The sequence below is a fragment of the Ascaphus truei genome, chromosome 5 (genome assembly GCF_040206685.1).
Source record: "Ascaphus truei isolate aAscTru1 chromosome 5, aAscTru1.hap1, whole genome shotgun sequence".
Taxonomy (NCBI): domain Eukaryota; kingdom Metazoa; phylum Chordata; class Amphibia; order Anura; family Ascaphidae; genus Ascaphus; species Ascaphus truei.
The window spans coordinates 176,019,204-176,031,496 of NC_134487.1; the positions used below are offsets into that span (position 1 = coordinate 176,019,204).

Below are 12,293 nucleotides of genomic sequence, written 5' to 3' on the forward strand. Positions count from 1 at the left end.
GGCGGCGGGGAGGGTTTCTTTTGGTGTGTCCGGGGGAGGTGGGGGGGTGTGGGGAGAGAGGTGAGGCGGTGTGCGCGGCAGGGCCGAGGACCGTGGTTAGCGGTGTGACGAGGGGGAGACAGAGAGAGTGAGGAGCGGGGGAGAGTGAGTGAGGGAGCGGGTGGAAGGGTGAGATCAGCGGCGGTGAGGCGAGGAGAGCGAGTAGCAAAGTAGTCAGTGTGTGGTCCTGCCAAGTGAGCTGCCAACTCCAAGTGAGCCCAAGAGGAGCACGCGGTGTGAAGGGCAGGCCCTGCTGTGCCGTCAGCCCACCCTCAGGCCAATGAGCTGGTGGGCCAATCACAGGGGGGCCAATCACAGGGGGAACAAATACACACACAAACATTATTTCCGTCTTATATATATAGATGGGTACTGATGACAAGTTAAAAACCTATGGCTGAAGAAGGAGTTCTCCCCCTCCTCCTCTTCCCCCTGTATTTGTCTGGTTTGTTTATTCTTTAAATGTGTTAGTGGTAGTTGTTGTTAATTTGACCCCATCAATACTGTTGAAATTTGACTGAAACATTGGCTAGATTGGCCCATATGTTATTTAATGCGAAAACTGCTAGATGTGGTCCTGAATATTCTCTTTTTATTTTCTGTATCCCATTGAAAACTGCAATAAAATCAAGCTAAAAAAAATGCTACAAGTATTTTCTCATAGTACAGAACTGATTTATTAGAAAGAAAGAAAAAAAAACCATGTGGAGGATATTGCTTGGTCTGCAGCTTTAACACACTTCCCCAGCAGTGCAAAATCTGTGCAACACTTTACTGTTTGCGATAATTTGTTGCCAATATTCCCAACTGTTTGAGCTGCAAACTGTAACAATAGATAATGTTACCTTAGTAATATAAGAATACATTGTAGCTGCTGAGTTACACTGATTGAAGGATTGATTGAAACTGAAAGGCAGCCATTTAATGAACCGTGGGAACTAGGATTTAAAGCCTAAGGTATTAAAATGTACGACTAATCTACACTTCTCCAGAACCAACAAAGAGACTAGAACCTTGAATGACATACAAGTTGATGATTTGTCATTTCCTCTAATTGCAGGTTTGTCACCATGCAAAGAAGTATATGGGCTTGTTTAGTGCTCATCTCCCTTGTCCTTGTGTTGACTGAGGCATCCAAGAAATCTGGGAAGAACAAAGGCGGCGGGTGGAACAATGGGAACAACCGGAACACAGGCCAAGGCGCACCTGGGACCAACTGGAACAGCGGCAGCAACTGGGGGCAGCCATATAACCCCAGTGGGGGCAACAACTTCAACAACAAGCAGTGGAAGCCCCCAAAGTCCAAAACCAACATGAAGATGGCAGCAGGAGCAGCCGCGGTGGGAGTAGTTGGGGGTTTCATGCTGGGGAGCGCAGTGGGCCGGATGAGCTACCAATTTGACAACAACGAAGAGTCCCGTTATTACGACCGCTATCACAACCAGATGCCCAATCAGGTTTACAGACCGGTGTACAGAGGCAACGCTTACATCCCAGAGGACAGGTTCGTCAACGACTGCTTCAACATGACGGTAACAGAGTATATCGTGAAGCCGGCTGAGAAGACAAATAGCAGCGAGATCGACACAATGGAAACCAAGGTCAAGAGCCAAATAATCCGTCAGATGTGCATCAGCGAGTACAGAACGAGCTACGGCTTCGGGTTGAGACTGCTGTGTAACCCATGGCTGGTCCTCTCTATTACCCTTTTTGTCTATTTTGTGGTCCAGTGATGGGATAAGATGTGTGTGTATATATGGATTTTTGAAATATATACATATTCAGATATGTCCCGGCTAAGCTGGCATTCTCTATTGTGATTCCCTGTGTAAGCACTGCCATTGGATACTATACAAATCTGTAATATAACCTATTATAGTGTATACATGGCACATGTCACATCTGTATAGAAAAGCAAGCAGTGGTTTTGTACTCCCTGGCTTGAGTCACGTGGATACAGATCTGTATTACTGCAAAGAACCACAGTTAATGCTGCAGTTCTACTTACAACATCCAATGTGTTTTTCATTTTGTACAAGCTGTCTTTATTTTGCCCTTTTTTTTTTTTAAAGTCACATTTAATTGTGAAATTCCATAGCAGCTGAAGAAATATCAATTGTAACTTATTTTTCTTGGCCTCTTACAATGGTCGCTCTTCTGAATTGGCAGACTGCTTTATAATTCATCCCTAATCAAACTAGTTTTGGGAATCTTCATTAGGTATGGAGAACACGTAGAGAATAACAGCTATTACGTAGTTATGCTTTTTGTTGAGGTCCTTGTTTGGCAAAGATATTCAACACTAAAACAGAATAGAATCATTTTGTTAGAGAGGGTGTTACATGGCTGAGTACTGTAATTTCATAGTTAAAGCAGCACATCTGGTTTTTTTTTAATTGTGATATTTTATTAAGAAATGTACAGATGTAACGAGGGTTATTTCCACTGCTGGCGTAATGGTGGAATGCGTTGGGATATTCTGCGTTATCGCTGCCATAGAATTCTATGGAAACTCATTCATATTCTACAGTGTAATGCAATATTCTGCATTCTCAGCAGGTAAATAAAAACGTGTTACTTCTGTACATGGAGATTCACAGTGTATGTATAAGTGATCCTTGCAGGAATTTAACCCACGTTCATGAATTCATTAATACCCACTCTACATATTCTCCCATCTGAAAAATGTATTAAAGATGAACTGCTCGGAAAGGCACTTCCCTAGCTTGCAAGTTCTGTGGGTTTTTAGTGCTTTTAATTTCCTAACATAAGATCTGTTTCAGAGATTCTTAAAGGCTTGAGTCGAAACACCTTCTCGTCCTAATGCTGAAGGCATAAAGCAATTCTCCAAAGTGAAACATTGATGTAGATTGCTTCCATCTTTAAAGAGACCAGAAATTATCAATGTTGTGCAAAAAAATAATAATAGTATGAAGCATGCAGTCAAGGTGAAAAGTAAAGGGGCTTTGTAAATCAAATAACCTTCTACGACCAAGTAGACTGTTGATTTAACAGATTTTTTGTAATGTGGTATAGATCCCTTGCCATTAAAGCCGTTATTGATTAGTAAGCCGAGGGCGACGCGTTTGGGGCGCATTTTCTGAATATTATTTTCGACTCCGTCCTGCTTTTAGCTGCGCCGTATATTTTGACTGTTACTGAACAGAAATGATTGCGCATGTTTTGATATGAAAAACCCCTTACAGTTATTGTTAAACGCTAATATGCAGAACTCCTTAACTTTGACCAATTATATGATACATGATACAGAGTAAGTGCTTTTGCATGCGTTGCTGGCCCCTTTGGTGGCAAAGGGGTTGAAGGTATAGAATTAATAAAGTGGCAGCCCCCATATACTGTAGGAATGCAGTGAGCTGATGTCAATTATATATGGTACTTAATGGGTAGAAACATTGTCAGGAAGGTTAAACCTACATAAATCAAACAAGTGTACGCATTTTAAAACCTTTTTGAAAGGCAACTTTGATATAATTGCAAAAAAAATCTATAAGGGACTGGGGGTTTCAGGGATTTATCAAATTATATCATCATTGGGGTGCAAAAATAAATAATAACCCCTTAGAATACCCCTTAATCCTGCTCCTCCACTGTAAATGTAAATTACAAACGTATGTATATATAGCTTCTCAAGCACAAAGATTTCCCCCATTAAACATGTCACTAGTTTATTTTGATCCTATAACCAATCAACCTATTAAACAGGTTTACGTCAATTAGTTCATTTTGTTCCTATGGAAGACTGGCCCTTGAAACCTATTAAATATATCATGGTCCTTTAAACCTTTCGCTGCCTGAGGGGCCCGAAAGCAATGTGTTGCTGGCCTCTCTGCAGGAAAACTATGTTACCCATTAACCATAGGTCACTTTGACCCTTTATCCCATTACTAAATTGCCATTTCTGCATTCGCAATGGCTTGTACCATGATACATATTACATAGGTCCTTCTGTGTTTCCTAAGACAATGTGATAAAATGTATTACAGCGGTCTCTGTTCAAGCTCATAAAACTGCCAACTGGTCCTGATCGCGTGCATTTATCATTCTCACTGTTAACAATGTTGTACTTTGTTTATAATAAACTACTGTGGATGAAACAGTCTTTACTGAAGGCGATTTTTGTTACGTTTTAACTTTGTCAAGTGCAATGGATTGTAAGGAAATCCATTGCAATCCGCTTCAGAAATCACTGCAGACATGAACTTCATAAACGCATAAAGAATCTCTCTGATCATAAGACCTTACAATCTAATTCAGAGTAATTGAGAGACAGGGATATAAAGCCCCTAACCTCCCTTTCCCACCCTTGCTTCTTTAAAATGTGAGTGCAGCGGTCTAAAACATTTAGCTGACGCCACTCCGCCAACGCCGTTTAGCCACATGGACATTTAGCCGCTGGGCATTTTGCCGCCAAGGTAACCCCCTAACCTTACCCCTTACTCTAAAAACCTTAACCTTGACTCCCTACCCTAACCCATTAACCGCTAACCTTAGCCCCTGATGCTAACGCTAATCTTTACCCTACAAACCTACTCCCCTTATCCTAAAACCCCTAACCTCTTACCCTAACCTCTTACCCTAACACCCTAATCGGACCCCTTACCCTAAAATGCTTAACTTTAACCCCTTACCCTAAAATGCTTAACTTTAACCCCTTACCCTAACCCCCTAAAGTTAACCCCTAATGCTAACGCTAATCACTTACCTTAGTGACGAAACAGCCGGCGACACACTGTCCTCGGGGTCCCATCCCCAAAGGTCCCATTCTGGGGTGCAGCTTATAACAAAGCACTATGGACAGGAGGGACATTAGCTTCTATCATTCGATATTTTCTAAGGGATATATGGCCATATTTACTAAGTAGTCTTCTGTCAAAAAAGGCACCAATGGACTGTGCAGGGTCTTCCAGCACCGGAAGGTGTCATATAGCAGAAGACTGCTTAATAAATAGGACCATGCGTTCTCCGGTCTGCCCCTGATGTTGAATAACAAAAGACAGAAGGAATCTAATACTTGCCTAGTCTATCGCTCCCACAATCAGCGTTACATATGCAAAGGATCTGTGGCCTATCCTTTTTTTTTTTTTCTCCCACAGAGGGAGATAGGACTGAGCGTGTCCCTCGCACCACAGGGTGACACGGTGACAGGAAGACTAAATAGCTCAAGGTTTGTCCCTCTCAAAGCCATAATCTATACTGCAGGGTCATAGTGCCTAAATAGTAATACAATCCACAACACTCCCATTCCAAAGCAAGTCTAAACCTTATTGAAGCATAAAAAATATAACGTAATACACATGATAAAAAGGGCAATATTTAGGGCTCTAAGTCCTTTGTCAAGTCTGAAACGTCCTTTAACATGGGTATTGCTTTTTTTATGCTAGAATAAATTTTTGACTTCCTTTTGAATAGAAGTCGCGTTATGTATTCTATCGCTATTTACATATTTGCTCGCTGTTTGTGGTGGTCAAAGGGAGTTCCACATACACCTGGTCATCACAAGGCTACTAAAGGTGAGCATAGGTTACAGTGCTAGAATGAGAGCCCCAAACTCTTAAGGAAGGGGCAACACGTCAAGTCCAAGTGACCCCTCCCAGGAAGATGTATGGTGGTGGAATTGAAGTTAAAGGTATTTGAGGGAGGAAAAAGGGTGGTCCTACTTCTGTTCCTGCTTGAAAGTGACTCAGATGTTCCCTTCCTCCTTTGGGGGGTGTTTTACTGGTACTTAGTTGATTTGCTATTAAAAAAAATAATAATAAAATGAAAAAAGTGATGGAAGAGAAGTGATGAATAAATAAGAGTGTGTGTGTACACATTAGATAGATAGATATGTGCAGTGGCTTAGCGTGACATGCACGGGCCCCCGGGCAAAAAACTTTTCAGGGGCCCATTATAAGTGAACGTATTCCGTAGATTCAGGAGAAAAAATTGTCTCTATATAAATTGGAGGGCATCTCTCCTAATCATCTTTCCTCAGCTCTCTCCCCCGCCTCTTCCTCATCCCTCCTCATCATCTTTCCTTATCTCTCCTCAGCTCTCTCCCTTCCTCTTTCTCTCTCCCTCTCCTCCAGCTCTCTCCCTCTCCTCCATGCCTACTGTGGTACAGGATGGTGATAGAGGCAGGCAGGGGGAGATGAGTACATGGAGGCGGGCCGCCAGAGTGAAGCAGAGGAGCAGCCGGCAGGGGAGTTAGGAGTTGCACGGGGGCAGAGCAGGACGGCCGGGGAGGAGCGCGCTGTAGCAGCATAAACAACGGAACTAAGAAAGACTTCCGGGTCTGACCGCTGAGGCGCGCTCCTCCCCGGCTGTCCTGCTCTGCCTCCGTGCAACTCCTAACTCATCTGCCCGCTGCTCCTATGCGTCACTCTGGCGGCCCACCACCGCGTACCATCATGTCCCCTCACCTTTTTCTATCTGGGGGAGAAGAGTAAGGGATGTCAGCAGGATAACTGACAGGGGGAGAGCAGGCCCCCAAGAGCGCGGGCCCTTTGGCTTTGCCCCTGTGCATGTGTACATGTGTTTGTTTAGGAGGTGTGTCTTTAATTGTGTTATGATTTCATGTACATGATTATCATAGCTTGGTGGGCATAAAAGGGACTTGGTCAATGTTGTCTCCTTTAAATGAAGGTGATCTGGACCTCCTACAATATGGTAATGGAAAATACAGTGTCATATGCGGCCGGGGCAGCTGGTTTGGGAGTGAAATTCCAGGCTGTTGTATGTTTGTAAGCCACGTGGCCTGGGCAGCTAGTGGCGATTGGAGATACTGTATGAGCAGGGGGTATCCCTCCAACTCTTGTAATGGTAGAGGCAGGGCTGGATTAATAGACAGGCAAACTAGACACCTGCCAAGGGCATGCTGGTACAGGGGGCCCCAAATGAAATAATTTTGCAGGAAGAAAAGCCTGTCAGTCACTCTGTGAAACTTTGTATGTGCGTGTGACTCTCTGTCCTCTCTCTGTGTGATCACTTAAGCATAAGGTGTATTGTGGGCCCTAAACCTTGCCTAGGACCAAGTACAACTATTTTTCAGACTCAGGTTTCAGTGCAACTTCTGGGTACCTGGATTCATCAATATTTGATGTTTTGTATGTTCAATAAAAATATGACCAGTTATCCTTCCTGCTTGGTGCTGTGTGTTATGGGGTTAAGGGAGAGGCCTCAGTCGAGGCCTGACTAAGTCTAGGATCTATGACCCTTTCAGCCCATGCTAGTCATAGTCAGGTGACAGAGTGACAGGGACACAGGAAGGAAGAAAATATTGGATATCTGCTGGTATTTTCACACGTGTTATCTGTTTATGAAACATTAAAAATACATACTGAGTGTGGTTGATGAGTGATGGTGCTAGTAGGTACTTTCATACTATTTTTATTCACACATTACTTTTTTACTTACAAATTTACAAATGCACTTTAAATTACAGAAAAAGGTGATTTATAACAAAAAGCTCTTTAGAACATAAACATTGTATACATCTTTCTAAAGTGAGTTCCAAAAAGCGGTGCCCCAATGTTTAACAGGTTTACAATGTACTTGGATACATCATACTCCACTCCCAGCATGCTCTACTTCCAAAAATGCCCCAAAATATCCTTTATTAGCAGGTACAGTAATGAACCTAGATTTTGAGGCTGTGTCTATTTCTGCCAGTGTGATAAAACTGAGAAGAGCACCACTGACTGTCTCCCATTGATTGAAGCTCGGAACCTTACAGCAGCTTGACGATCAATTACTGATTTGATCAATGATAAGCATTATAGGAAAGTTATCACCACTTCTATTTTATGTATAGGTCACAGGAGACCAGAACTTATTCATGGGATCAAGCACCAGACAGGACACAGAGATCAAATAAACGGGTGTTCATTTCAGCCGTAGCCAACAGACACAGCACAAAGTCACTTAACAGAGCTATACTAACAGCAATACAGAGGAAATCCCAGTCGCCTAGTTGCCCAGCAACACCGGAATGACTTCCCCGGAGCAACTTCAACTTCTGTAGGAGGTCCAGAGTCTTCAGGCACCGCTGGATGCAAGTTGCAGCCGAGCAACTTTAAATCTGCTCGGAATAGCAGGCAGCCTCGATTTCAGGTGTGTCTGGCACGTCTTTGGAGTCCTCCGCTTAGTCTGCCTGCACGCCAACCCAAGAATAATCTGTGGTTCTCAGATTGACCACTACTTTTCTAGAGTCGCCCCTCTCCATAGAGAAACATGGAGAATGGGGCAGCGACCAATTACGGCACGAATTCTGTGTGTTGAGCCAATCACAGCACGAGGGCTCACCTGTGTTGGCCAGTGTGGGCTAGGGGTGTGACGGGGAGGCTGAGGCAAGGAGGGCAGGAATTAAAAACCGACCAATGGGGAGGCGCATGCGCGACGGCAAGGAGCATGGCTGCTTAAGATAAGTGCTCCGTGCCTCGCTAGAAGATATTGATAGCTGAAACCTACCGAAACTCATTAAAATTGCCCACACAACACATCAGAGGACATATAAAGCCCCACTGTACCCCGCAATGTCTCGAAAACCCCCCAAAACAAGCAAAAAAAAGGTGCTGCCAGAATACTTTGGCCGCGCGGGACCCAGCGGTGCAGGAGGAGAAATGGCGCCACATTCAAACGCCGGCTCGGAAACGGAGCCAGAAGGAGAAGGAGAGGATAACCCTGCACCGAGGCCGTTGAGACAAGGCGACCTGGACAAATTATATGACAACCTTAAAGCACTGCTACAAGCCGAGCTTAAGGACATTAAGAGAGAGGTTACCGGGCTGGGGGAGAGGACGAATGTCCTAGAAACAAAAATGGACCAGACAATCAGATCCATAAAGAGACAGGACCGCAAATACAGCAATCTCCAGGAGCAAATAAACGAACTGCGGGACCGCCAGGAGGATGCAGAAAACAGGGACAGACGGAATAACCTTCGGGTGAGGGGGGTCCCTGAAACAATCCTGGACTGTGAGGAATTCATCATGAAATGGTTGGAGTCTCTGATGCCTGACACCCCTAAAGATCTCTTAGCCCTCGACAGGTGCCACAGAGCCCTGAGATCGAAGCCTCTAATGCACGAGCAGCCAAGGGACATTGTGCTCAGAATGCATTATTACCGCTCAAAGGAAGCAGTGCTGCACAAAACAAGACCCCTGCCGATCGTTGAATTTGAGGACGTGCGTATGTCTGTCTACCAGGATCTATCCCCAGAGACACTTGCCCGCCGTAGAGCCCTGTTACCGTTCACAAGGACCCTAAGAGATAAGGGGGTGAGATACAGATGGATCTACCCCTTTGGCCTCCAAGTAACAAGAGGCGGCAAGACGAGCACCCTGCGAGGACCGGACGAGGGGCCAGCCTTCCTCCACAAGCTAGGCCTAGGGGAGGCCCCGGCAGCGGACGCCCCCAACAATGCCCTCCCAGAACCGATATGGGACCAACAAGCTAGATCCCCGAGAGAGCAGAGGGGTGCAGTATCAACATAATGGTCCCAGAAAAGTAATAAACAGATTCAGTTTAAGGTTCAAAGTTGGTGAAGTTCCATCACCTAAGATGTTTGAGTTACGGGCTACTTGGCTTACGTTGATTACACCACCCCAGAAAAAAAGAGAAAAAGTAACGCACCCCTGAGGGAAAGAACGGAGATCCCCGACACTCCATCAACGGAGGTCCGGTGTCCAGGCAGCCGCAACGCACTAGAACTCCTGTTGGGGAAAAAAAAAAAAAAATGCGGCCTACCTGGCAGATAATGGAGGCCCCAGACACAAGATGGTGAAGCAGACCCAGAAGGCGGGAATCCATCCTGGAACGCAGAAGCCGGAAGAGAGTGGTGAGCGGGAAACAGGAGCAGAGGCGCGCACCTCCGCACTGATCGAAGACGACTTCCAAAATGGCCGCCCCCCGGATACGCGTCACAGAGGTGGACCGGAAGGTGAGACGCCATCTTGGAGGGGGCATGAGACGGGCCCTCACTCGTGCAGCCAGATGACGCTAACACCAAAGGCTGAGGACCGCAGAAGGACCCCAAAGCTGGCCAGAAGCTGCCGATCGACCCCCGCAGGCCTAAAGTGGCCACCTCACCGGCCCGCCGCGGGCAATTTGAAATCTGAAGCGAAACTGCGCTGATAGACGGCGGGGAAGAGGAAAAAGCGGTAGGATAGCGCCGCAGCGGCGATCCTAGAGAGCGAGCAAGGGCAGGGTAAGTAGTAAAGAGGGAGCTAGGACAGAGGGGGAAAGCAAGTGAAGGCAAGGAAATAAGGCGATAAGGAGACATCTTAGGAGATAAGTACATAAGAAGGAGTAGGGAAGTAGACTTAAATTAAGAGGAGTATGAGGGGAAGCCAGCAAGTAAGGTAAAGGAGAAGATGAGCAAGGAGGACACCAGAAAGATATAGAAAGATGCAAGAGGGACAGGAGGAGTGGTGACTGGAAATAGAGGGTAGGGGGACGTGACGTCAGATGAGAGGAGCAAAGTAGCAAGTGAAATAGGGTCGGATCAGAAGGTTGAGGAAGACAGGGGGAGGGAGAGGAACAAGAAAGCGAGTAGTAAGAAGATATACGGTTTAGATTGAAAGCAGGGGCCAAGAGGGAAGATTGAGAGCAAAAAGAAGGAGCAAAGAAACGTAGGTAATCATAAAGATTCGCAGGCTGTTGAGGACAAGACGTAGAGGGCACAATCGGACATACTAAAGGGGTGTACAAAGCCAGGGCGGATGCTAGTTTTACAGAATGGAGGATAGGTTTCATTAATCCGAGTTTAGGGAGAACGAGGCAGGAAAGGGAGAGAGAGTGACCTGCTTCTAAAATCCGCATGAGCCAGGCACTAGGGGGGAAGAGGGAGGACCTCCTGGACCCTAGTGAAGTCCTCGGGGACTGGGCGCGGGGGGTGAATAAACCTCATCCCACGTTTCCTCCGGACATTTGAAGAGGAACCCAGTTTCCCAAGGGCGATGATCTCGTCAAGGATGCGGCGGTGCCGAGACGACGAGAATGTTACTGTTTGTTGTCTTGTTTAAATGTTTATGTGTCCCCCCACGTGTTCCCTTTTGTGTGCTCCCCTTTGTGTTTCCCTGTAGGTGGCGTACTGAGTCATCACAACTCGAGAAGGAGAGAAAGTCGGAAATCCGGTCCAGGGACTTCTACTCGGAGCAGAACTCAGCAGCACAGTCTTCATATAATCGCAAATGAGTAAGGAACTCAGGCTTGTATCACATAACATTAAGGGGTTTAACAGCCCGGCCAAGCGACGTATCGCCTTCCGGGATTATAAACGCAAAGGGGCAGAAATCCTATTTCTGCAAGAAACACACTTCTCCCAGGGTAACTACCCCAAATTTTTAGATAGGGACTACCCGACACACTTTTTGTCTTCCGCAAAAGTGAAAAAAAAGGGGGTGGCCATACTAATTCATAGAAGAATACCATTCGTACTTGATAGGTCCTTCAAAGATACAGAAGGAAGATTCCTCATAGTTAGAGGGACAATCCAAGGGTTCCCAATTACTTTAGCAACAATATATGCCCCTAACGAGACAGCCCCAGGCTTTTTCTCTACCTTCTTTGGAAAACTTAATAGAGTGGCCAGAGGCAATATCATGGTCGCCGGGGACCTGAACAGGGCGCTACGAGAGGACCTTGACAGATGCACATCCACTAACATTACACACAGATCCGACTTACTAACAATTAAACAAGGCCTACGCGACTGCCAGCTACTCGACATCTGGAGGGAACAACACCAGAGACAGAAAGAATACACCTTCTACTCACACCCACATGACACATATAGTAGGATAGATTACTTCCTTGTATCAAATAGAATGGTCCCTGGGGTCTCTCACACTGAGATCCATGATATTTCATGGTCTGACCATGCATCTATTGAGCTGCGATGCACACTAATCCCACTAGACAGACCTAGAGCGAACTGGAAACTAAACGAAATTCTGCTGAAAATCCCAGCCCTACAGCTAGAAATCGGGGAAAAGATTACACAATACTTCAAAGAAAACGAGGGGAGTGTTGCGACACATTCCACGCTGTGGGAGGCCCATAAGGCTACCCTCAGGGGGGTCATAATGAATCTGGCCGCTAAACGGAAAAGAGAGCGGGAGGGAAAAATCTCTAAGTTAGAGGAAAAGTTAGCGGAACTCTCCTCCCTACACAAAAAGAACAAAAATGCCCACACGCTGACTCAAATACTATCCACAAAAACGAGTCTTAACCTCCTCCTCTCCGCCCAGGCT

General features: G+C 45.7%; 1 protein-coding gene across 4 annotated transcripts in view; it reads left to right on the top strand.

The window, feature by feature from the left end:
* The window catches only part of PRNP (prion protein (Kanno blood group)), a 41,093-nt gene extending 36,925 nt beyond the window's left edge, over positions 1-4,168 (top strand). For all 4 annotated transcript variants that reach the window (XM_075601284.1, XM_075601282.1, XM_075601285.1 and 1 more), the window contains one exon: positions 1,100-4,168. In XM_075601284.1, the coding sequence (XP_075457399.1) occupies positions 1,110-1,772 (663 nt within the window). In that variant the 5' untranslated portion in view covers positions 1,100-1,109 and the 3' untranslated portion in view covers positions 1,773-4,168. The remainder of the gene's footprint in view (positions 1-1,099) is intronic.
* Positions 4,169-12,293: the final 8,125 nt, after the last annotated feature.